General features: G+C 38.7%; 1 protein-coding gene across 7 annotated transcripts in view; it reads left to right on the plus strand.

Moving 5' to 3' along the window:
- MFF (mitochondrial fission factor) overlaps window positions 1–26066 on the plus strand; it is a 704737-nt gene that overhangs the window by 375807 nt on the left and 302864 nt on the right. For all 7 annotated transcript variants that reach the window (XM_044070424.1, XM_044070420.1, XM_044070425.1 and 4 more), the window contains exon 4: window positions 2114–2202. In XM_044070424.1, the coding sequence (XP_043926359.1) occupies window positions 2114–2202 (89 nt within the window). The remainder of the gene's footprint in view (window positions 1–2113; window positions 2203–26066) is intronic.

A 26066-nucleotide genomic window follows, 5' to 3' on the forward strand; every position in this document is an offset into this window, starting at 1 on the left:
GCACACTGCAGAATAAATCATCCTCGCCAAACTTACATATTGGCGTTTAACTATTCCTCTTTTCTGATGAAAATGGTGTCAACTGGTAAAATGTAACGGGGAGTTTCAGTATGTTGTTTTTTTTCTAAAAAACAGTAATAAACTTTTTCTTGTTGTAATCTTCCATTATTAGATTTAACTAGCTGATTTTTTTCCCATGTTAGTTACACATGTAAACCTTAAAAATGTAGTAGTCAAACTGACGTAGTTCATAAATTTTGTTTACTGCACCTACAATTTCTCAGATTTATTTGTTCTGTAGGCTGGTGTTTGGATTATCAGGAATAGAAGGAATTTATGAAATTCATTTTTTCAAGGCAGGGCTTCTCAAGGTTATGATCACTGCCAGAGTCCCTTACTGGCCCAGGTGGGTCTGGTTCCCTGTTCTTCCTTGTGCTGCATTATGTGTTGGAGATTTCTTTTCTGAGACCAGCAAAAATATTGTCTCATCCATAGAGAAAGTGTCACCCAGGCATTCGTTCCCTGCAGCTTGGTTCCTCCCATTTTTGTAGTTGCTCATGATCTTTTCTTATTGGAGAACATAATTTCTCTTCTTCTCAGAAACCCAGCACAAGGAAAGCATGCAGGAACAAATAGACTTTATCCCAGGCATGAATCCAAGGAGTTTGACTGTTTTATACACCAGTCCTAGCCATACTGTATTACCTCACTGCCCTTTTTTATTCAGGTTGAAATTTTTCCTGTTCCAGAGTTTGACTACCATTTCCACCATTTATTGGGAAGAAGATGGTTCCTCCTTGATTTCATTGAAGTGTGTGGCTCCTTAAAGAACACCTTCCTTTAAAGTGCATGTTACATAAGCTAGGTCCTTCTAGGAACTTTTGTTTTGGAAAGGTTAGCACAAGGATCTTTTCAGCGTGCTGCTTCAGTAGGGCATAGGCTTGTTTCCTGGAAGACTTCTTTAGTGTCAGTTTATTCTGCTAGGAATATTTGAGCTTCATGCACTTTCCACTGAACCTCCTTATCTTGTTTGCACAAAGAGTTTGTCTCCCTTCAAGCAAATCTTTCCTTAGTATTGAAGGTGGCCTTGGTGCTCTGCTTCAGTGAGACATTCCATTTGCCTCTGTTTTTTTTTTCCAAAATACGCTAACCCTAGGGGAGTTTCATTGCCTTGATGATCATAGATCATAGGGAGCCTATGTTCAAGCAGGATGAAATCTGTTAGGAAGTGCTCTTAGATATTTTTGTTTTGTAATTCCAAGTCTTTCAGTAACAGTCTCCAAGGGCACCCTTTTTAGTTGGCTGCTTCTGTGCAGCAAGCAATTTTTTGCTATATTTCTCATACTGATGGTTTACCCTTGTATTCCTAATGTATGTCCTACAAAGGCTTTGATTTTTCTTATCAGCCTTTCTCAGGAATCTTTCAGTGGGTGACTTCTACACTGTTTGATCCTTCTAGGATACCTTCACCAAACAATATAAATTAGCTTTGCTTCCAGATGCCAAGCCATGTTTAATGCCACTGTGTTCTCGATTGCTTTGGACTAGGACTTTTCATGAGGAAGAGTTTATGATCCTGTCCAAGAGATTATGGAGAATGGCTGCTCTCTTGTCAGACACAAATTTTGTGCACTGTAATGATCCATCTTTAGGAGTGCGCCATCTTCCATAATGACCCTTCCTATCATCTCCAGCCTTCTTATGGTTTTGATTCCTAGGCCTCTATTTAAACTTAGCTGCCTCCTTTCTGAGAAGGGAGCCAGAGTAATGTATTATGGGATAGAATGGAGGGGTGCAGAGTCTGGGTAACTTTAGAATGCTGAGCTGTCCTAATATCTGCATCTTTAGTTCTATAGTTCACGAAGGATGGTTCTACTCTTGTAGATGTCTCATTATTTTAAATACATAACTTAATTTTAGTAGATACAGAATTTGTTTTAAAGCATTTTTGGCAGCCTGATACCAGAGTGTAAGTTAAGTTGCATGGGGCTGCTGATGTTTTAAGATATGAAGCTTTCTTTTAAAAATGTAGAATTATGCTTGACACAAAGTAAAATAATTCTTTGTTGTTTTCTGCTTAAGCAACATTGTTGTCCTTTTATATTTTCTGCAGGTTCGTTCTCATGGTCGTCCTCGAAGGGAACGTTCAATGAGTGAAAATGCTTCTCGTCAGAATGGTCAGATGGTCAGAAATGACTCTGTGTGAGTCTTAAAGAAGTATTTTTTTTCTAGTTTAAATTTACGTTGATGCCACTTTTTAAATTGCCAATTTAATTAAAAACATCAGTTGGCAATTTGAAAAAAATGTATTTAAAGTTTGTGTACCACTGAACAACAGTTTATATTAAAAAAAAAGAAAGGAAGACCTGGGGAAGAATTTCAAGAGGGCATTGCAAGTGAAAATAGACAAGGAAGATGGAAAAGACTATATGAAGGCCTGAGTAGATGCAGACAAATGACAAGAAGGGAAGAATTTAGCAACATTTGGGGGAAGTGAAGTTATAGAAAAAGGAGAGGAATATCAGAAAGGAGATAGAAGCAGAAGTGTAAGGTTTGAAATACAGCTGAAGAGGAAGTGCATAAAAGTAATGATGTGTAATAGGAAGAAGGCAACATAGTAGATTATGTTTTTTCTTTAATATGGAAGTTTTTTTTTTTTTAGATGAAACCACTATATTAGAAGTAGATCTTCTTATGCTGTGAATTGTCTTAGCTGATTTATTTTAATTTAGATTTGCACACTAGGATGGTGAGTTGACTCTTCCTGAACCTGTTTTACCCATAACCCGGGTTATATACAAAACAGAAAAAAAATCAGACATATTGCAAAAGCATTGCAGAGTTAGTGTAACACAAGATCACAGATTATAACAGAAAAATGTAACTCTTCAGTATTAATTAAAATTTCTTTAATGCAATACTTGCATACCTCCTTTACCTTTAGCCTACTAATATGTAGAGTAAAAGTGATTATTTTATTTATTTATTTTAGAGAGAGCAATTGTGGCAGGTGACAACACATGATAGAATGACCAGTTATGGTGCAGAATGAGAATTCTGTAGTGGCCAATGTTTTTTGAGAGTTTATTCTGTTGAAAATCTGCTTATTTCTGCAGTATCTTTAAACACTGTTAGATTGGTAGTCATTTAGTTTTACTGTCTCACCACACTGTTTCTTTACTCTCTGATTTAATTTTATTTATTTAATAATCGTGTTGATTTTTAGATGTACAAGTGAGATGCGTGGAGGTTGTCCCTAGCTACTGAAGCAGTTTCATTTCAAGTGCATCCTCATAAAGGGAAATGAATATGTTTGCAGCAGTAATTTTCAGATTTTAATGTCATCAGTTAGACCTTGAGGTACTAATGTTTATCTGACAGTAAAGTCAGTTAATTGATTTTGGATAAAAATGATCTTTAGTTGCTTCCCTTCTTATACTTCAGGTATCCAGTGTTCCCTTTGCCAGTATTAAGTTACATTAGTTTGAAGGTGATATTCTACCTCCCCTCCATCTTTTCCATCTTCTTCCATACCCTTTTGTTGTGTTTTACCCTTTTGAATGTCTCCATGGATTCCCACACCACCACCCACTCTGGTAATCCATTTCTTAGGTCTGCACCATTTCCATTTTTTATCCTGTAGACTCAGTTTTTCTCAACAGGATAGTCTCCATTGTTGAGTATCCTAATAATTATCTTTCATTTTACTTACTTTTGACCAGGCTGGACTTTTAACTTCTTCATAATTTCTGTTACCATAGTTGTAGCTTTTGCATATAAATATTTAATATATTTTTGTATATCTAAGGAAGTAAGTTATTGGTCAGGAGTCCCAAGAGGAGTGTTAAAAGTAACACTGACAATCAAGCTGTCAGAAGTGGCTGTGATAATGTGTTTCCTTTTTCTTGGCCTTATCTTTGAACAACTGAGTTAAGCCTTGAAAACAAATAATCAAGAATTCTTCCTCAGAATTTGATTCTGCTGTTAAGTTTATCCAATCAGTATACTGAGGTAGTTGAAATCACTCAATAACAACACATTTTTAGAGTCCAATACTTTGTCTAGACCCATCAGGAAATCATAATTTGCAGCAGGAATTCACTGATGGATTCCTGTAGCTACTGTACACATTTTGTAAGTACAAATCAATCCTAGACTTTTTAACTACAGCTATTTTAAATAGTTTTTCACAAAGACCACTTGGGCATTGACAGATGTATGTGTTAAGTAGTAAAACACCCCCACCCACTTAATTTTCTTCTTAGATGTTTAAATTTGTTTTATCCTGAGAATAAGCCATCACTGGAATCCCAGACATCCGGAGTTGCCACAATCATTTTTTCTTGTCCTGTTATGCTGCCTAGTTTGTGATGTTTGTTACCAGTGCTTCTAGCATTACAATAGTAGCACCTAATATTACTTATAAATATTATGTCTGTTGATGGATTGTTCCTCTTTTTTATGCATTTCCTAATAAAATAAGTAATGTGATCAGACATTTTAGTACTGACAAATCCTACCCCATAATAGCTCTAATGAAGACCATCTTCTGCAGACATATGAATGTCATGAATACATTCTTCACAGTATGATTAAGCCTAACAGAATAAATTGGTGGATAGTTTTGTTACCTATGTATTGAATGTCAGTGCCTTTGTAAGCATGTTATCACTATCTTAATGAAGGTTTTATGTCATTAACCACAAATTCAGTTTTTACTGGTATCAAGTAGTTCCAGCATTTCTAACAATGTATTCTTCAAATGTTTTGAAATGGTATCCCAAAGGTCATTTGTATCCGTGTGAAGTAGCATATTTTTATGTCTACCTTTACCCTGTAATAGTTATCCTAGTAGTCTCAATATGCCATTTAATTTCAAACCTGCCAATGATAAGACTGTCACTGTGGTTTTGTTTAAATCATCCAGTTTTCTAAGTTTAGGTTTTAATCCAAGAGTAAGTACCTCATAACTTTCATTATTATAAAATAATATATAAATATTATAAATATTATAAAATAATTTAATTATTATAAATTGCTTTTTCTCTTTCTTTCCAGTACACCAGTTTGCCATAACATCTGGATTTGAGATTGCTAATTGAGAGTCCTTTCCATTCTTTCTTTATCCTAAGTTGTAACTTGGACTAATAATTTTGTTTGTCAGGTATTTTATTTCCTCCCCACCCCCTCCTATGCGTGTTATATCATCTTCTTACAAGGTCTGTATTTACCCCTTCTTCTACATCACTGCTGTTATGTTTAGAATGGATATGGTTAACCATGGGGATAATAATCTCTGGGTATAGGACAGGTGGGGTGTATACTATAGCATGATTTTGCTTCATAATATTGTTACTTGATTGAGAATTAGTAGGTTCCATCACAGGTTGATTGATGAAAACTAACTTTGGGTATGTGTTCACCACTATTTACATAAAAATCTATATCGGTTACATGTACACTGTGTTATCCTTTGTGTGACTCATCTATAATGCACGTCTAAACTTATTTCAACTACTGATGTTTTAATTTTCTTTTTGTCATGTGTTTGTTTCCTAGTAAATATAAAACTAAACGGAATCATTTGCAAACATGAGTTTTGTATCTCATGCTGTATGCTTGTGCCGTAATGTACTACTTTTCTTCCTGTTGGTTAACTGTTTAACTTTGGGATCTTCATTAGTACTTATGGTTTTGTCATCATTTATACTCACCTTCTATACCAGTACCACTGATCTTGTATCTCCTTTCTATTACGTCACAACTTCTGAAATGGTTCTTAATGTTGTATCATTAATACAGGAACATTCTACAGGATTATCTATTTTTTCATCTAACATACAAATTAACTAATTTAATTTGTTAATATTAACACACAATGCCATGTTGAACTGATGATTTCACTTTATATACACTCCTTAACAAATACTTTGTGGTAAAAGTTTGATTTTTAAATGGTTTTTCTAATTTATAAATCTTAAGTGTATCCATTTCAGGGATGAAATATGCTAGCACATTGCTAATAATATGTTAAAAAAAGAGTTTATTACCTATGAAGAAAAACTAATTATTCTGTAGAATACATTGTATTTAATAGGAAATAATATAAACTATTGTGTTCCACACTTGGAGCAACTAACTCAAAGTTAGAAGCATATTTTGATATAAACTACAGACTAAACATTAAAAAACACTTTGTTGCTGAAGGCGGAATTGATACAGCACCTTGTAGTCTGAACAGCATTTGTTAGGTGGTAACTAGTGCTTAGACAATTGATGATATAAACAGACTACATTTTTTAACACCTTTACTGAAATATCACTTAAATGCATGTTTGCCTATGTCTTGTATAAAAGAACATTACATAAATTGATAAATTCCTGTATTTCCTTGAACCTCACTCCTCCAAAACATTATTCCATTTTTTCCTAAGTAATTTGCTCCTACCCTTTTCTAAACTTTTCTTCAAGTTTTTTCATCTCTGTTAAAATATTCACTGCTTCAAATACAGTTGGTTTACACTATTTCCATTGTCTAGTAATGTTTTTTTGGCAGCCACCACAATTTAACTTAAGGCTTTACTGTGTGTGTAGGTAATTCAAATCCTGTATTGAGCTCAAAAAACATTTGCTTAGTTACACCAGTTTGCTCACAGTATTTCTTGTCAGAGTACAGAGACACTCTGTAGGGATTTTGTAAAGTATGCCAACTCATTACACTCCCAAAACAATTGCTCCAGGTTGCCTCTTTCTTCCCCATCAGACCTCAAACCTTTGCTATCTATCTGGGAAAAAATTATTTGGAGTTTGCTTGGTGTTTAAGAATACATATGCAAACACTTCCAGTCAAAAATCCTGAATCTTCTAAACTTTGTGGTATATCTGGAAGCCATAAATTTGTCCTCCCGTTGTTTTAGTGTGAATCACTTATCCAGTTTCTCTTGACAATCTGTTCTGACCTCCTCTGATCATAATTCTCATGCAATATTTTATATGTCCTACTAATTATCCCTTTTTTAACAGCAAATTCTGTTTTAGCTTCAAATAAAAACAATACCAGAGCAGGTCTGTCACATAGGGTTCCCCTATCCCTTTCTCATTGCCTGCACTTTGATACCAGTCACTGAGAGGGAAGGCAGTCTCTAGCCTGCAGACCAAATGTCTGCTTGGCCTCTTACCACTCTTACCTTTCTCTGTCTTTCTCTCTGTCTAGTTATTTGCTTCCAATACCTTGGTTCCTTGACCAGTTTTATCCAGTAAATTCCAGCAGTCTCTTGCATATTCTGTGTACCACTGATTGCAGTCATCCTTATCAGCAGAATCATTATGTCTGTTAAGTTCTCATTCTGACAAACTAATGTGTTGTGTCATATTTGTGCTTGAATGTTATGACTTTATTATGTCAGTCTGTTTTTTTCAATCTGTTAACCATATTTATTTGGAGCTTTTCTCCCCAGACCTATCCTGAAAATGAGTACCTCATGACCTATTTGGACTTTCGTGGTAAACAAATGCCAAATAAATAAATCCTGTTTCTCCATTCTTATGTTAGCTTAGTTCTCAGAATACTTTCTGCCTGCTACTTTATGAATATAGTATTCCATATGACTGTTGCTCTCCTTAAGGGTCGTCTTCAAAATCCCACCCTGTCCTTATTTCTTTAATTTCCCCCTTGCTTCTTCTTCATCATAATCATCATCATAACCATCCCTTTCCACTTTGAATTATAGCTTTCTGCTTGTGTTATGTATATTAGCCTTTACCATGAAGCTCTAAAATATCCCTTCAAATCAGGTAGTCCTAAACCACCTTGTTCTTTTGGAAGAATCACTTTATCCCACAGATCTTTGCCCTCTTTATTAATTATTGTCCACAACTTTTCCTCTGGTTGATAAAAAAAAAAAAATGACCTGTATATAAAACTGACCTGTATATAAAACTAAAGGGGCTAAGAACAGTTTCACTGCTTGTATCTTGTTATCCATATGCATAAACAAGAGCTTCCAGCTTCTCAGATTTTATCTTTTATTTAGTCTCTTCCCACATATCCTTTGCTCCCACAACATAATCCTTTTTATCCCAACTACAGGCTAAATGTTAATAAGCTCCCAGTTGCTATAGCCATAGTTAAAGCAGCACCTTGTAGTGTAAATAAAATGTACTAAGTGGTTAACTAAGTGCTTCAACAAGTAAGTAAAGTAAACTCTGTTGCCCCACTGTAAATACTAACATACGACAAATAAGTATCTACTGCCAAAAGTAGTAATGTTCCAGTAAGTGATAGATATGGTCAGAACTGCAAGCACATTTGATACTATAAACCATGTGCTAAATGTAAATTAAAGTCAATTTATTGTTGTAAACAGTGACCAGATATTCAAAACTCTATATTTTATAAATTGTATACTTCTGAATTATGTATTGGATATCTTATGAGTACATTAACCTACCATGTTTTCCCAGTCTTTAGTAAATCCCTTATGGCTGCAGCGATTCAAGTTTATTTTCTGTAACATCTTTGTCAATGTGGATGCAAAAATATTAACAGTATTTTGTCACAGTGATTAGGAAGAGAGGTGTGGAAAGGAGAATACCCTTATTAGACTTAGGATTTTGTCACTTAAAAACCATGCTGATAAAGGAGTCAGGTCTGCTCAATTAACATTTTACATAATTCCTATAACTTTGTTGCTAAAACTTTTTACAGTGCTTTTTAAAATGAGTGTAATCTTTTAAGCCCTTTTTTTTAGTTCTACTGGAATTATATTTCTTTATTTTTTTTATTTTATTTTACATTTGTTTACCGAGATAGTCCGACTGGACACGGGTGTATTTTCAGCAGAGGCCTGGGGAGAAAAGCTCCAACAGATATAATGCATGAGAAAAGAATTAACGCCATAAGTAGAAGTTCAAAAACACAGAGGGTAACAATAATGAGAACAGAGACAATATTTTCAAAAAAATTTAAAACACATTCATATTATAAAAATGGGCATGGCATTATAGCAGTGATTTGTAGCATGTGGTGCTTGATTCTGACAACTGATGGAGGTTGAGTATATGATTAATAGGTCCTCGTTCTGTCCAAAAGATATGTACAGTAGTTGAACTGTAAAGTGTGATCATATTTACTGTCTTGCCAGGTAAACTGGAATCCCATGACAGTTCCCCATTATAATGGATTATGTTTTAACCTGGGGAGTAACATGAGCATAGCCAGTTGCTTGAGAAGTAGGTTTTCAGGAGTTTTTTAAATTGAGTAGTGGAGTTATTTGAAGTTATATGGCTAGGTAGTGTTCCACATTTTAGCAATTGAGCAGCCAAAGAGAGACTTACCAGCATTATTGTTATATTTGTTGACATTTAGGAGGTACTGATTAGTAGATCTTAAGGGTCTAGTAGTAGTATAGGATTAAATTAGGTCTTGGAGTGCAGGGGTGTTGTCAGGAAGGTAGTGTAACCTGTGTGCTACTGACAGCTAAATAAATATAAGAAGTTGAGGCAGCTCAAACCAGTTTAGCTGCTTGAGGGATAGACAGTGGTGTGACCTATATGTGGCTTCAGTGGCAAACTTGGGAATCTTGTTATAGCAAGATTCCCTCTTGTTTAAATCGGCTTGGAGGAGATTAGTCAGGATTGGAGAGGCATAGAGGAGGATGGATAAGAGATAAGTCCTTGCTACTGTGGCTTTGGTATGTTTAGTGGTAAAGTGTTTATTCCTGTAGAGCCCGAGCTTTTTGTTAACTTTCTTAATAATTTGAGCTATGTGGATGTTGAACCTAAGGTTGTTGTCTATTTCTACACCAAGCAGTTTGGTGTGTGTGGTTGGACTGATTTGGATACTACCTTTAACACTTATGCAAAAATTATTGTCTGGGGGGGGGGGGGCTCTAGCCGGGCTGAAAAGAATAAGTTTTGTGTTAGTAAACCATGTTTTGGCTAAAGTAAAGTTACTTTGGGTTAAGGTGTGCAGTTTTTCTATTGTGGGAGCAGCACATACAAGGGTGGTGTCATCAGAGTATTGTACTACTGAGGCAGTGAGTGTGGAGGAAGAGAGTTGGTTGGTGAAAAGACAGAACAGCAATGGGCCAAGGATGGACTCTTGAGGGGCACCTAAGGTTACTGGTAACAGCGGGGACGATTGGTTTTGCCATAGGACTGCTTGTTGATGGCCTAAGTAGTTGAATCAAACGACAGAGGAGGGACTAATGTTCAGGGTGGACAGAGTTTTGAGAAGCACATTGTGGTTAACCATGTCAAAAGCTTTTGCTGGGTCTAAGAATATGGAAGATACGAGTAGACCCTTGTTTCTGTAGTGGTTAACTGTATTAGTAAATTAAGACAGTAGTGCTGTGGCGGTGCTATGGGAGGGTCTAAAGCCATGCTGTGCTTTGGATAACAAGTTATGGAGGTACTGCATTAGTTGAGTATGAACAAATCTTTCCAATATTTTAGATAAGGGTGATAGAATAGCGATTTCTCAGTAGTTAGTGAGTTCTGAGTTACCTCCTTTGTGTAGTGGTGTAATATGTGATGTTTTCCACAAGGTTGGTACCATACACTCGGACAGAGCCCTATTTATGAGAAAAGCAACAAGATAGGATATAGCTTTAGCAGCTATTTGAAGGAAATCTGCTGGTAAGTTATCTGCAGCCAGAGTGATTGGTTTAAGTTTATGAAGGAGTTTAGAAATATTTTGGTGGATACAGGGAGCAGGGAGAAGTTGGAGGCATTGTTTTGTGTGCTGGGGTGGGTTTGGTTAGTAGTTGGTGCTACTAGCATTATTTAGGGCATTGGGAAGAGTTTGCACAGTTTCAGTAAAGTATTTATTGAATTGTGTTGGAATGTTATGGTTGTTTTCTATCACAGGTGTTGGGGTTGTGGATGTTCCTGGTTGAAGTGTATGGTATTTATTGTGACCCAGAATCTTTGAGGGTTGTGAACATATTTATCTTGCATGTTTTTGTAGTAGTTAGTTTTGTCAAGTTTAATTTGTTTTTGGCTTTGTTGTGGAGTTCTAAGTAGTTTTGTCTCAGAGTAATGGTTTTGTTTTTGTGGAATTGTATCCAAGCCTTGTCTCTTTCTTTCAATGTAGATTTAATATCTTTAGTTAGCCATGGGACATAATTTGCTTGTATTCTAATGGTTCTGGAGGGTGCATGATAGTTCAGGATTTGTAAGAAAGTTGAGTTAAAGTACTGCACAGCTTCATCAAGAGACAGTTGCTTTAGGGGAGTCCAATTACAAGATTTTAGTGCAGTGATGAATTTATCAGGTATGAAGTTCTTTTTATTTCTTTCAGTTCTGAAGATAGTGTGGCTGATGTGTTGGGTTTTGTTCCTAATTAGATAGTCTAAGCAACCAGCAACCAACTTATCAGGTAGACAACCTGATTGGTATGCAAGGGAGGGGTTGGATATAAGAATCCAGTCAAGAGGACATCCAGTTGGATGTTCTGTCGATTCTAGTGTGGGTGGGGGGGTGATGATAATTGGGTAAAACCATGTAGGTTAATGGTAGGTGGAGGGATATTCACTGGAGCAGTTAGGCCAGTCAATGTTAGTCACCTAATAGTATAGTTTCTTGTGGAAGGGAGTTTAAGATCCAGTCTAGTAGGTTCTCCATTATTGTAATATTATTAACTGGTGGAATGTAGCTGCCTACAATATTTATATGTTTATTGAGGTTTAGTTTTAATTTTGCAAGGATTAGTTCTGCATTTTTGACTTCAGAGGGATTGTCATCAAATTGTTCGATGTTGAGATGGTTTTGGAATAATATTGCCACTCCCCCTCCTTTTTTACCCCTACTCTATCTTTACCTATAATACTGTAGCCAGGAGCTGTTATCTCATTATTGAGGTGTTCTGGTTTTAGCCATGTTTCAGTTACAAAATGATCTCTGATTTGTAAAGGGCTAGTAGGGCATGCAGGTAATGTACTTTAATATACTTACATTCAGGTTTAGGAAGAGGAGAGAGGAGGTTGGTCTGTGGTATAGAGGGTTTAGTTGATCTAGGTTTGGGTTGGTTACTGTATTGGGACCTGGATTAGGGTGTATATCACTGCAGCATGACAGTGTTTTAAGTAGGTGTAGGTAGAGTTTAGTGAGTTTGTAAATTATTTGAGCATGTCTTTGAGAGGAGTGGGAGTTAAGTTTGACTAACTGTTCATTGTGTAGGAAAGAGATGGTATGGGAGGAGATAAGGTCACCTGGTGATATGGGGAAATTTATTAGTTTCACAGGATTGCCTATTGCTTCTGTTTGCTGTGGTGGTGAGCTAGTATCATGAAGTTGACTATGATAGGTGATAAGGATTGAAAGAAGGAGTAGAGCAGATACTGTGAATGGATAGATTAGTGCTTTTAGTAGGTGGGATATATACTGTATAGAACATTGTTTGAAGGTTGAGAATGAGTAGTGTGTATATGAGGTGAATTTTGATTGTTTGAGATGTGTGTAGAGTAAAGGGGGTATGGTAGAGTGAAATTCAGTGGGGGGTAATGAGGTGTGGTGTGATAGGATAATTGGAGTATGGTAGATGTTGAGAGGTGATTGAAGGTGTGGTCTTTAACTATAAGTGTAACTGATCTAGGGGTAGGTGGTAATGGGGTTAGGGTAGGGGAGCAGAGTGACCCCGAGTGTAGCGAGGGTGAATGGAGCAGGTTGGGCCAGGTATGGAATGGCTAGGAGAAAAGAAAAACAATCAGAAACAGGTAAGATAGGTAGCGGAATAGCCTGGAAAGCTAGACCAAGAAAGATAGAAACAAGTAGACTAAGAGAAGTACAACTGTAGATATGGGTGGGGGAGAGGGGAGTACTGGAAGGGAGGTTTACTCGAGAGAGAGAGGAAGTATGGAGAGTGAGAGAGAGTGGAGCACAGAAAAAGGCAGAGTTGTTCCACTATAACGGCAATTAATGGCTATAACAGGAAGTGTGAAGTAATGGGTGTAGGCTGAGAAAACGTAGAGAGGGGTAGCAGAGTGGGAGGCTTGGAGTTGTAGTCAAGATTTTTGGGTGATATACGCGGAGAACCTAGGGGGCTCAGTGATGCACAAAACACTGCTAGTTATGAAGGGCAGTTTTATTTCCTAGTACAAGATGACAAATAATTTTATATATGCATGTATACACGTATATACAGACACACATATGGGTATACTTTGAAATCCTGACACCCAGAAAATCGCCATATAAAAATCCCGACACGAAGATCACAAAACAGCAGAAAGGTAAGTAAATACTTGCACAACATGCCCCTTTCTCCACTGTAGTGTGATCCTGAGTTGATATATGTATGTATGTATGTGTATGTATGTATGTGTATATATATATATATATATATATATATATATATATATATATATATATATATATATAAAATAGTTGGGGGGTGTAGTCCCCCCCACCTAGGTGGATTTTACTTACTTTGGCATGAGCTTTGTTTCCCTTTGGCCAGTGTTTACTTACCCTAGTAAAAATCCGATGTTCGAGTTTCTGCAGTTTTGTGATTTTCGTCTCTAGGTTTGAAATATTGATCTTCTGGTTATCAGTATTTCGAAGTAGACCCCCCACCCACACACAAACATACATGTGTGTGTGTGTGTGTGTGTGTGTGTGTGTGTGTGTGTGTATATATATATATATATATATATATATATATATATATATATGAGTGTGTGTGTGTGTGTGTGTGTGTGTGTGTATATATATATATATATATATATATATATATATATATATATATATATATATATATATATATATATACATACATACATACATGAGTGTGTGTGTGTGTATGTGTATATGTATATATATATATATATATATATATATATATATATATATGTGTATATATATATATATATATATATATATATATATATATATATATATATACATATATATATATATATACATATGTACATATATATATATATATATATATATATATATATATATATATATATATATATATGTATGTATGTATGTATACACACACAGGCATATTTTTTTCTTTGGGGGCAGAGCTCTAAAATTTTGTTTCACCTGTTTTGATTTGATTTGTTGGTGAAATAAATACATACTTATTTATGTATTTATGTGTTTTTTGACTGTTGATCAGGATAGTCCGACTGCACGAGAATACGTGAGATGCAGACTCATAGATTTTCTAACTGGAAATTAATAGAAATCAATTTAAGTGGGTTAAAATTTGACAGTTTTGAGGACCAAGCATTTTTTTTCAAATTTCTTTTTGCTAATATTTTCAAATGTGCATATAAATGCTCCAAAAACAACGTGCCACATAGCCATAATATACAACGCAAGCTTACACTAATTTAAGAATAAAAAAGCCAACGAAACAATTTGCTAAGTATTTATAACCGAAAGCAACAAGTTCCTTAAGTACAGTAATTGAGGAATAATGTGGAAATCCAGGTCATCCTTGGGATAGGTTGTGATAATTGGAGATAAACATCTCCATAATGCCTTCCTTTTAGTAAATTTCTTCTTTAACTTGGAGTTAAGAAGACATTGTCAACAAAAGTTGTGCAGATTTGTCAGCTGAGATTGTTATGTAGATTTTTACTAAAGCTCACAGTGCTAGAAAAAAATGATGTCTCATCTCTTATCTCTACTTGTAAAGTTCACTCCAATATGTAAGATGCATTGCTGCCAGGGCAGATGGAAGCTAATTGCAGAGTTAACCTTAGAATTGTAGAAAAAGTATGAAAATGTGTTCCCTCCATTTTTTTAATTTCTCCAACTCTTTTGGGTTTCCAGTACCATGACATGAATGGACCCCATTCCTAAGTCAAAGTATGATTAAAGTTCATGAAATTAGTATTGTTTCAGTCTTTATTGTCGGCCAGGAGTGATCTTCGCAGCACCTGCAGTGTGTCCAGTAATGACTCGTCCTGCAATTCGTACAGAGTTACATGTATCAGTAACATATCTGAATATGATTGTAAATTCTTTTTATAAGACCCATTCCTCCTACTACTATTGGAACTGTCTAGGTGTCTGTTTTCCACATCGCTCTCATTTCTGCCTGCAAATCCTGATATTTTGAGTTTGTGTCTCTGTACGCAAGACACTAGTCAATGGATGTAGCGATTTCAATAATCAATACTACTTTTGTCTTCTTTTCATGGACCACTATTTCTGGTTTTCTCGCATCTATCTTTTGGACTGTTGGTAATGAGTGATCCCATGTGCTGTAGACTTCATCATTTTCTGTGATGCTTTGTGGCTCGTTTCCAGTGTTTTTCAGCTACTTCAGTATTATAATGTTTGCAGAATCCCAGTGCAACAATCTTGCCACATTATTATGGCTTTCAGTATACAGTCCTTCTGCCATTATTATGTCACTGTTATTATTATTATTATCATTATTAAAATGTCACATTATTATTATGTCACAACCAGCAACTGTTTCCAATTCTGTTTTACAAAACCAACATTTGTCTGTTTCTCCCACATGCTCAGTGGACTTTATAAACCAACGTGTACGTAGTCCACTATCATGGGCCGCCAATATTGTTTCATCCTTTGGTCTGAATTCGCATGTCCTTAACAATTCTTGCTTTCGATCCTGATCAACATGAGGTTGTTCCAGAAATTTACTATACTTGCCACTGTATTTATGCATTTTCCACATTTCTTGCCTTTCATCTGATCCTTCACCTTTATATACTTGTGTTTTTTTTTGGCACAGTCAATTGCTGCTTGATTTTTCATCTACTTCTGGTTTGATTTCCATTCCCTCTTGACACAAATATGCTTCTGCTAGACTAAGAAGAGAAGTCATCTTAGATTTACTCTCCTCATGTTTCAAAACTTGCACTGTTTGAGTCTTGTGAGGTCAGCAGGTATGTATGCAGTCCCACGATCTGTACATGTAATCAATTTCAAGGTGGCCCATACCTTTTTCGGAATGGGGAGTATATAATCTTGGTATGCACTGATTTTTATAAATCATTTAATGAGCATGAAGCATCCTTCTTGTTTTGTTGTCTAATCTGTCCAACACCTTTTGGGGCCAGTCGGTCATTCCAAACTGTAAGTTATAATAGGAAGAGCAAACTAGTTTATAGCTTGAACTTTGTTCCTAGATGTCAGCGCTGAAGTCTTCTAAAATATTTCTTACTGAGTTTTATACACGTTTGTTCATGTTTTATTGTTGATCCTTCATCATTTGCCAAATATTTATTCACTCCCTCTTGCTCAAGATCTTTTGTCACATTCTTATCCCAACTGATGTTGTCTTGGTGCTGCAGCTTTCCTGCTTTAAAGGTTGCTTTTGCACATTTATCAAGACCAAATAACATTCTTAAATCATCTGAAAAAGTTTTGACTACTTGCATTGTGGTTTTCAGTTCCTTATCTTATGAGCTATGCAGTTTTAAATCATCGACAAAGAGAAGATCAGAAGTCTGTACACTTTTTTTATGATTTTTGGGAGCCAAATTATAGCCATGACCTAATCTGAGCAGTGGTGACAGATTCACCCTGAAATATCCCCCTTTGGATTTGTATCCCTGGAATAATAATGTGTCCTTTATCATGGCTTAGCTGCATAGTGGTTTGCCACTGTTTCAATGTCGCCATGATGTAGTTCATCATTGTAGGGTGTATCTTATACATTTTTAAGCACTCTTTTTTTATCCATGAATGTGGGATACTGTCAGATGCTTTTTTTGTAGTCTATCCATGCAATACCTAGATTTCCTCCTTCTTACAGTTCTCCACTATGATTTTATATGACAACAAATGATTCTTTGTTCCATATGACTTTCTTTTATTACCCTTTTATTGTATTGCTGTAATTCAGATTTTTTTTCTAAATGACTGCAAACTCTGTCGGCATCAGTTCCATTGTATAGTTTATACATCGTTGGAAGGTAAGTTATTGGCCTGTAGTTTTTAGGGTAGCTTGCAGGTTCACTCAAGTAGGAGCATTGTTCACCCCCCCTTCCCTAAAAGTGGCCACTTTTCAGAGGGGTTAAGAGGGACTGTATTAAAGTTGGATTTCAAATCAGGGGCAATCCTGGTGAGTTGAGAGGTTTGCATGACATATGGTGCCACCCCCCCCCTCTGGAATCAAACCCATGCCATTAATGTTGTCACTGAGATATATCACACGTGCATCTAGTAGAACATCTTAAAAGGAAGTCTGCACTGTCAAATCCTAATGGATATGCATCTCCAGGAATAGTTTTGTATAGCATACCAGATGTGAGAGCTCACTGTGTCAAATGTTATGTACTTGACTAAATCATCCCTGTCTTACATTAGGTATGGGCCATACAGATAGCAACACATGCAAACACCTTACTGTTATGAGTGGATTCCCTACGCACAGTTAGATATTGCATGCATCTGCCACATGTAATAGCATTGGATACTATCTGAAGCATCTGCAATTCTTGTTTGAATTGAGAAGTAGTCTGCAATAATGAATGGTACAGCAGTATGCGAGACTGATGGCAATGCATCAGTTATGCCCATGGGCGTAGAAGTTACAGCAGTGCAAAGTCAAGTGTCCGTGATTGAGGAAATTAGAGAACACAGCACTTAACATTAGCACCCCCACTGAAGTCTGATTTTAGCAGTGTCGCAGTGCACTTTATACAGGATGACATCATCATAGTGTTGCAGGTAACATATACTGTTATGAGACCTGAGTGCAAAGCCAGGATTTGTGATATGATTTTGTGAGCGCAGTTTGTAAAAGTACCCGTAAATAAATCCTGGCAACCTAGGTCAGATAAGCTGACATGATTGTATATTGCAGAATTGAGACAGACATGTACTTGTTTTTCAGGATGTTATGTAGATGACGCAGACTCACTTGGGAAACGCCAGTAGTGCAGTGATGGAGTTGTCTTTATATTCAGATGAATGTATGTCCACATTAATACAAGTTACTGATGATATTAATGGGATAATTGTCATACATGACCAGTGTCCACTGTCACTATAAACCCATACTAAATGTAACAATGCAGGTAGGCTATGTAATTCTGGGGTCTGTTTGACAGTGGCCCAAATACTGATATATCATTTTCAAGTGCACTGCTGCAGGGTACACATGAATGTCAAAAAGTATGCATTCAGTCAAGCACATGTCACTGCCCTTCTCTTGTGTTTATAAATGCCTTACAATGTAGTGGAGGATTATAACCCAGTAACCAGAGTTAGACATGTTTCAAACCTCTTCATAAAGTACATTGCTGAGAAACTGATTTGTGCGGATGATGACCATGTATTAGCACATGCGTGATTCAAATTTCTTGGACTTGTGTGAAGTAGTAGTGGCCACTGGTGCTCATTGCCAAACTGTGCATAAATAAGGATGCAGTAACTGAGAGGCTAACTGGAAAATAAATCTGTTACTGTTTCATTTGTCAGGCCTGCAAGATATGTTATGGGAGAAATTGCTGGCTGCTAGTATGATGTACATGCTGTAGTCTGTCTTTGAAATGGTGGGGCCAAATTTTTATTATATAAATAACTGTTGAGTATGTCTTTCCTATTTGCATGACGTTAAGTGCCAAGCAAACACTATTCTCTGCTTAAGGAAAACAGTAAAAAGCTTAATTTGGTATGCCTTCCTTCGTACAAACAGGTTCAGGGTCAATGCGTGGACATTGGAACTTGTACAGTACTAAGTGTGGAAAATACACCTGCTGCCTACCTTTCTCTATGTCACAGAGTGTAAGAGCAGTGAGCTCCTGGTCCAAGCACAGATGAGCCAGGGTTCATATCCAGATAATTCTCTCTTCTTTTTTTTTTTTTTTTTTTTTTTTTTTTTTTTTTTTTTGTTGTTGCAAATGGTGTCAGAATGTCATTAGCTAAATAAATGTGATCAGGACTACAAGTGTGACCATCAGTGACTACACCAAAGTATGTCTTCCCCAAATTGCATCAGTAATGGCTATATCATCACACTTCCACAACTAATAGCTTTTTTACAGGCCTTACTGCAAATCACAAGTTAATTGTGTGTACAGCTTGCTACAAATGACAGAGTGGTACAGCTTTTGAAATGATTAGTATGACTCATCAGACTTGCTAACTGTTTGTGTAGTTCTAGATGTCCTGGAAAGTATGTGTGCAGTATACTTCTTCACAGTAAGGACCCAAAGGGTACCACTGCACAACCAATAGCTATGGCACTGCTACCTGACGAGGATGGACCAGGTAGGGCAGGCTTTGTGGGAGCAGTACTGCCAAGTTGCATCCCAGAAGTACTGGGTGTTGGTGCAGTAGAGGGTTTGCAGGCTAAATCGCAGCTGTTGGCCCACCTCCCTGTGCTGAAATGTATTTGTTTTTTGGCAGAAAGGTATGACATCAGAACAGCGAGATTCCAGGTAAGTCAAAAAAGAGAAAGATAAGGGGTGGGGTGAGACAAAAAGAAAAGAGATGATTCGAACCATGATATGTTACATTCATTCTTTATTTCAGTAAATTGCCATTTGTTATTATCTTAGAGCTGCACTCCCATAAATTGTGAATTGTTACACGTAAATGTTCTTCGTGTTTCACTGTTGCAGTCATTACATTTGGGTAATCTGCTGGCAGGTTGCCCTCAGTCGGCCTGATTAACAAAGTCTTGGGTCCTACATCGGTTGCTGTCCCTTCTTTCATGACATCAGGTCGTCAGGGGTATAAAACATGCAACCAACGCCATTACATCAGTCTTTCTTGCTGTGCGGTGCCCGAAGCAGAAGCAGTTTGCAAGTGCTGGTTGGCCATCTCCTGAAATTTTCGTTTTCGAGTTTCAGATCTGAAGTTTTTCAACTAAAAAGCTAAGTACCTCATTGGGGAAACTTTTTCTTGCTCCTTACCGATGTCAGTAAAAGTTAATAATTGCATTACTTGTGGGAAGCAAATTACCTCATAAGGATTTTCATTTGTACTGTATTCCTTGCCTAGGTCCTGACCACAATGTACCTTGCTGTCGTTTTTGTGCTTTATTTAATGAACGCACTATCAGACGTCAGTACATTTTTGCTTCTGAATATTTTGGCTCACGCTTTAATTATCCAGAAATGTCGTCGGTTAGCAATTCGACTACCGGAATACCTAAAAAATGAAATGAAAAAAGCAGAGACAGGTCGTTGAGGTCCAAAACTGCTGACGACGCTTCTCCTAAGCCAGTCGCCAGTACTCAGTGAGGCGCTTTTGCAGCCCCTGATACCCGCTACTTTTGATACGCAGGCCTCTACTGAGACCTATTCGGAGTCCGGTATGCCGCGAGATGCTTCAATTATGGAACCCGCGGATGTCTCTACCTTGGATGGATCTGGAGCCACTGTGCAGGCACCGGCTTCTGAGGGTGTTTTCAGGCCTGCAGATTTGTATATTAGACTGACGCCATCTTCAAAACTAAGGCCAAAATCACAACCTATGCCTAAAAAACTGACGCCTGGGCCACATGTGCAGGCCCCTATGCCTAAAAAACAAATGATCAAAATGGCTGAAGATTTAATTACTCTGCTCAGGGGTAGCCAACCTCTCCCTTCTAAGAGACCTAGGCAAGACATTGATTATGAATCTTCTGAACAGGATTCTATTTCTTCTGACTCTTCTAATGAACAGGAATTGTCTTTACCTACTTATGAGGACTGTGATGCAGAAGATTCCATTCCTTCTGCTTCTCCCCCTTGAGGATTTTTCTTTTGGGGAAGCTTTATATACCTTAAGGGAACATTTCCACTGGGAAAGTCAGGATTTTTCTGAATCTAAAAAGAGACTTTGGGATTTTCTTCTTCCTCAGTATAGACCTTTGGCTATACCTCCTGTTCTAGACATTGTTGATGATATTTTTTTCAGAATCTAGTATGGCTCCTGATTCTCTGCCTCCAGCTCCTTGTAAGCCAGACCGATACTACAGGGATGTCCTTCAAGGATGCATCTGCAGTCCTTACAAATGGGTAGTCCTGTCGTCAGGCAGCCCTTGGTCGGCCGGATTCCAAAGTCTGGGTCTGGCTTCGGCTGGTGTCGTGCTTCAGCCGACATCATAGCTGCAGTTCTTCGGGTATAAAGGCATCAGCCGACGCCATTTTCCCCAGTCTTTCTTGCCGCGTGGCACCCGAAGCAGAAGCTGTTCGCAAGTGCCAGTCGGTCAGAACCAGAGATTACTATACCGAATACTACTTCGAAGACTTCTAAAAAGCTAAGTACCCCGTTGGGGACTCTTTCTTGCCTCAGCCGATGTCAGAAAAAGTGAATAACTGTTTAACTTGTGGGAAACAAATACCTCATAAAGATTTCCACTCTTACTGCTTACCTTGTTTAGGCCCAGACCACGACGTAGCAGCTTGTCTAGCCTGTGCTTCTTTTAACCGACGGACGCTTAGACGCCGGTCGGAGTTTGCAGAACAGTTTTTCGGCTCTGATTTTGCTTATATCATGCCGTCGGATCCTCCGACTTCACAAATAACCAAAACGCAGGAAAAGGACCGACACTCGCGGTCCGCGGTTTCGGGCCGAAACCGCGGTTAATCCAACCACGAGTGTCTCGGTTTCGGCTGAAACCGAGCAAGCGGTTCTTTCCCCAGCCGAAAACATGCCTTCTACCGAGGCCTCTTCTAACCTGGTGGAATCGGCTTGAAATCCAACCTGCAGTTGCGGTTTCTCAGGAATTATCAGACACTATTCCCTTGGATATTTCAACCCCTGCACGTGGAGCTGCTAGGCCTCCTGCAGCCATGTCTATTAAGGCCTTTGCCAGGGCTAAAGCAGCTAAAGCTTCAAAAACGGTGCCTGTCAAGCCCCCCTCTCACAGGCCCAGCACCAGTTCCCATATGCTTTCTTTGGCTGAGGATCTCATTTCTTTAATTCGTGGATCCCAGCCTCATCCAGACAGGACCTCTCATCCACCTCCAGAGAAGAGGCCTAGAGCAGAGCCCCCAGAGCCAGTATCCACAGATGATTCCTCTGATGACTCAGAACATACAGACCCTCCTGAGGCTCCTTATTCTCCTTATGAAGACTCTGATGCTGAAGAGTCCATTCCTTCAGCCTCTCCTCCTGAGGAATTTTCCTTTGGGGAAACCTTGCATGCTATGAGGGAACAATTTCAGTGGCAGGGCCAAGATTTCTCAGACTCCAGAAAAAGGCTTAGAACCTTTCTACATTTGCCACAGCATAGGCCTTTACCAGTTCTTTCTGTTGTAGATGATGCATTTAATGATGCTTGCACTGCTCCTGATTCATTACCTCCGGCCCCTGCTAAGCCCGATAGGTTCTACAGGGTCCCGGACACTCATCACCATTTATACAAGGCTCCTTTTGCAGATCCAGAGACTATCTCCCAGGGCCCTAAAGCTGTAGCTACTACATCTACTAAAAACCCCCTCCCCTCTGAAAGGGAATCCAGGTCCTTAGAGCGATGGGGTAAAAAAGTTTACACCTCTGCTACTTTGTCAGCTAGGGCTTTGAACTGCCAATTTCATATGATTCAATATCAAGAGTTTATGCTAGACCAGTTAACTAAAAAGCTGTCCTCTGAAGAATCTTTAGATAAGAAATATGTTCAGGAAATGGTACATAACATACAGCAGGTTAGTAACCATTCCTTAAAATGCGGCTATGATGCACTGGAGGCTTCCTTTAGATCAGCCATGACTGGCACAGTTATCAGGAGACATGCATGGTTGAAAGAGCAGGCATTACCAGACCATGTCAAATCAAAGCTTTTAGATGCTCCCATGGACAAAGTCAATTTATTTGGTTCCCCTGCACAGCAGGTACTAAAAAAGATGGAAGAGAAGGCGAAATCTGTACAAACAGTGAAAGATTTCTTACAGGTTCAACCTCCAAGGTTTAGCAGGAACTGGCCCTCCAAGAATTGGTCCTTTGGTCCTCTAAGACACAGAGAGGCAGGAATAGGCGTTCAAGAGGCAGAAACCAATCCACGGGTGCCTACAGGGGACGCCAGTGGCAAGGTAACAACCAGCGAGGCACAGACGCAGCCACCACCACTACAACAACACAATCACAGTGACTTGGCTGTGACACCGCCTACCAGGGAACAACTGGAAGCACCCTTAGGCGGAAAGCTAACATTATTTTCAAAAAACTGGCATTGCATCACAAGGGAAAAATGGATTTTGCAAACTATAGACCAAGGTTACAGGTTCCATTTCCATACTCTACCAGCAAAGAGAGGAATGCCAAACCTACCACCTACTCAAAGGGCAGAAGCTCTAAAGCAAATATCTCAATTATTAAGAATGAGAGCTGTGGAAAAGGTACCATCTATGGAACAAGGAAAGGGATTTTACTCCAGACTCTTCCTGGTACCAAGAAAAGAGAGCAAATGGAGGCCTATTCTCGACCTGTCCGCTTTAAACACATTCCTCATTGTTCCAAAATTCAAAATGCTGACCCTACAGCAGCTCCTTCCCATGCTGGGTAAGGAGTCTTGGCTGGTAACTCTAGATCTCAAGGAGGCATACCTGCACGTCCCCATACGACCAAATTGCAGAAGATACCTCAGATTTCTTGCAGGATCAGAGCATTATCAATTCTCAGCATTGCCCTTTGGCTTATCTACTGCGCCCAGAGTGTTCACGAAATGCCTGGCATCAGTAATTGCTCATTGCAGACTTCAGGGAATCCAAATTTACCCCTACCTGGACGACTGCCTGATACAAGCGGACAACAAAAGCAAGCTAACAGAAGACTTACAAAGAGTCATTTACCTGCTGCAAGCACTGGGATATACAGTCAATATAAAAAAGTCAAGGCTGATTCCATCCCAAAGAATAACCTTTCTGGGTGCAGAGCTGGACACATCAAAACAAATGGCATTCTTAACTGCAGAAAAGAAAGAGCAACTACCTCTCTACTTCTTGGCATTAACAAAGCAGAACCATCTAACTGCAAGGAAAGTACTGCAAGCCCTAGGCTTCATGGCATCCTGCATAATTCTGGTCCCTCATGCCAGGCTGCATATGAGAAAGCTACAGTGGTACCTAAAGAATTTGTGGTCTCAACACAAGCACAGCCTAGAAACCAAAATTCCAATAATTCCATGCCTGAAGCAAGAGTTCCTATGGTGGGCTCAGGCCTGTCAATCAAACACAGGATTGCCCTTCTGCAACAGTCAACCAAGCCAAACCATCACGACAGATGCATCAGACCTCGGTTGGGGGGCACACATGCTGGACAAGTGCATACAAGGCTTATGGACTCAAGACCAGCTGCGCCTGCACATAAATCTAAAGGAAATGCTGGCAGTAAAATTGGCAATCCAGTCATTCAGACCATTTCTCCAAGAAGGTCAGTTGATGATAAGGACAGACAACACCACAGTTATGTGGTACATCAACAAATTCATACCCTCTATGCCGGCTGGCACTGGACCTATGGGATGTGGCTCTGAGCTACAACATTCAGTTACAAGCAATTTTTGTACCGGGAAAAGAAAACATTCTAGCAGACATACTAAGCAGAACTACCACGGATGCCCACGAATGGATGCTGCATCCGGACATCTTCAAAGCCATCACAAGAGAATGGGGATTACCATAAATAGACTTATTTGCATCCCCACTCAATCACCAGCTAAAGAGATTCTGCACAAGGACGTACCACCTACTTGCTTGGAAGGTGGACTCCCTATCTTTCAGTTGGAAGAACCTGACAGCATACGCATTCCCACCACTTCCTTTGATGCACAAGGTGCTTTTGAAGATCAAACAGGAACGTCCAAGGATCATTCTGATAGCTCCAGACTGGCCAAGGCAACATTGGTACCCATTGCTGAGGAGCATGTCTCGGGAACAAATATGGGCACTACCTCTGATCCCATTGCTGTTAACACAGAACAACTACAACATCCTGCATCCAAACCTGAAAACTCTGCAGCTAACTGCCTGGAACATTACATAAGAACAATTAACCCAAATTTATCCCAAAGGGTTAAAGACATAATCCTTGAGGCTCGTAGACCTTCAACAAGAAAGAATTATGCAGCAAAATGGAAAAGATATCTCATTTGGAGTACTGCAAAGGGAGAAGATGTGGCACTGGTAAACATAGCCAACATCCTGGAGTACTTGGCAGAGCTCTTCCATACAGGCCTGTCCTATTCCTCCATCAAGATACATGCATCACCCATTTCAGCAGAATACAGCTTGGATCCTCCTGTCTTCTCACATCCTCTGCTCAGGCAGTTTCTGAGAGGAATTAAAAATGTAAAACCTCCCAGGAAACCATCATTGCCAGCATGAAACTTTGTGCTAGAAAAATTGACACTTCCTCCTTTTGAACCAGCAGCAACAGCAGAATTACAATACTTATCCTGGAAGACTGCTTTCCTGCTGGCAATCACCTCAGCAAGAAGGGTCTTTGAACTACAGGCATTAATGGCAGTGCAACCCTTCCTGATCTTCCATCAAGATAGAGTGTCCATGAGAACAAATCCTACATTTATGCCTAAGGTGGTATCCAGAGTGTCTTTAAATCAGGCTGTCCACCTACCTACATTCTTCCCCAACCCTCAGAACAGGGGAGAAAGACTGTTGCATACCTTGGATGTACATAGACAATTACGCTACTACCTGGACAGGACCAAGTCCAATAGAAAAACTGACCAGCTTCTGGTAGCATATGCAACAGGAAAGGAAGGAAAACCAATTTCAAATCAGACAATCTCCGAATGGATAGGAAATTGCATTAGATTTTGTTACTCCTACCATGGAAAGAAAACTCCAGAGAACATCAGGCCTCACTCCACAAGGGCTACAGCCACTACCACAGCCTTCTTACGAGGAGTGGCTACCAAGGACATTATAGAGGCTGCTACTTGGACCTCCGTGCATACATTTGCCAAGCATTACAATTTACCTTTATACTCTAGATCCCGAGCAGGTTTTGCCACTGCTGTTTTGCAAGGGATCCTAACTACACCATAATCTTTCCTTTTTTCCTCCTCCCCTAGTTTAGCTATGGTATTCTACCCATTTGTAAGGACTGCAGATGCATCCTTGAAGGACATAGTACAGTTTTGTACCTACCATAAATGTAGATGTCCGATAGGA

The sequence above is a fragment of the Protopterus annectens genome, chromosome 4.part1 (genome assembly GCF_019279795.1).
Source record: "Protopterus annectens isolate FY-2018-M chromosome 4.part1, PAN1.0, whole genome shotgun sequence".
Lineage (NCBI taxonomy): Eukaryota > Metazoa > Chordata > Ceratodontiformes > Protopteridae > Protopterus > Protopterus annectens.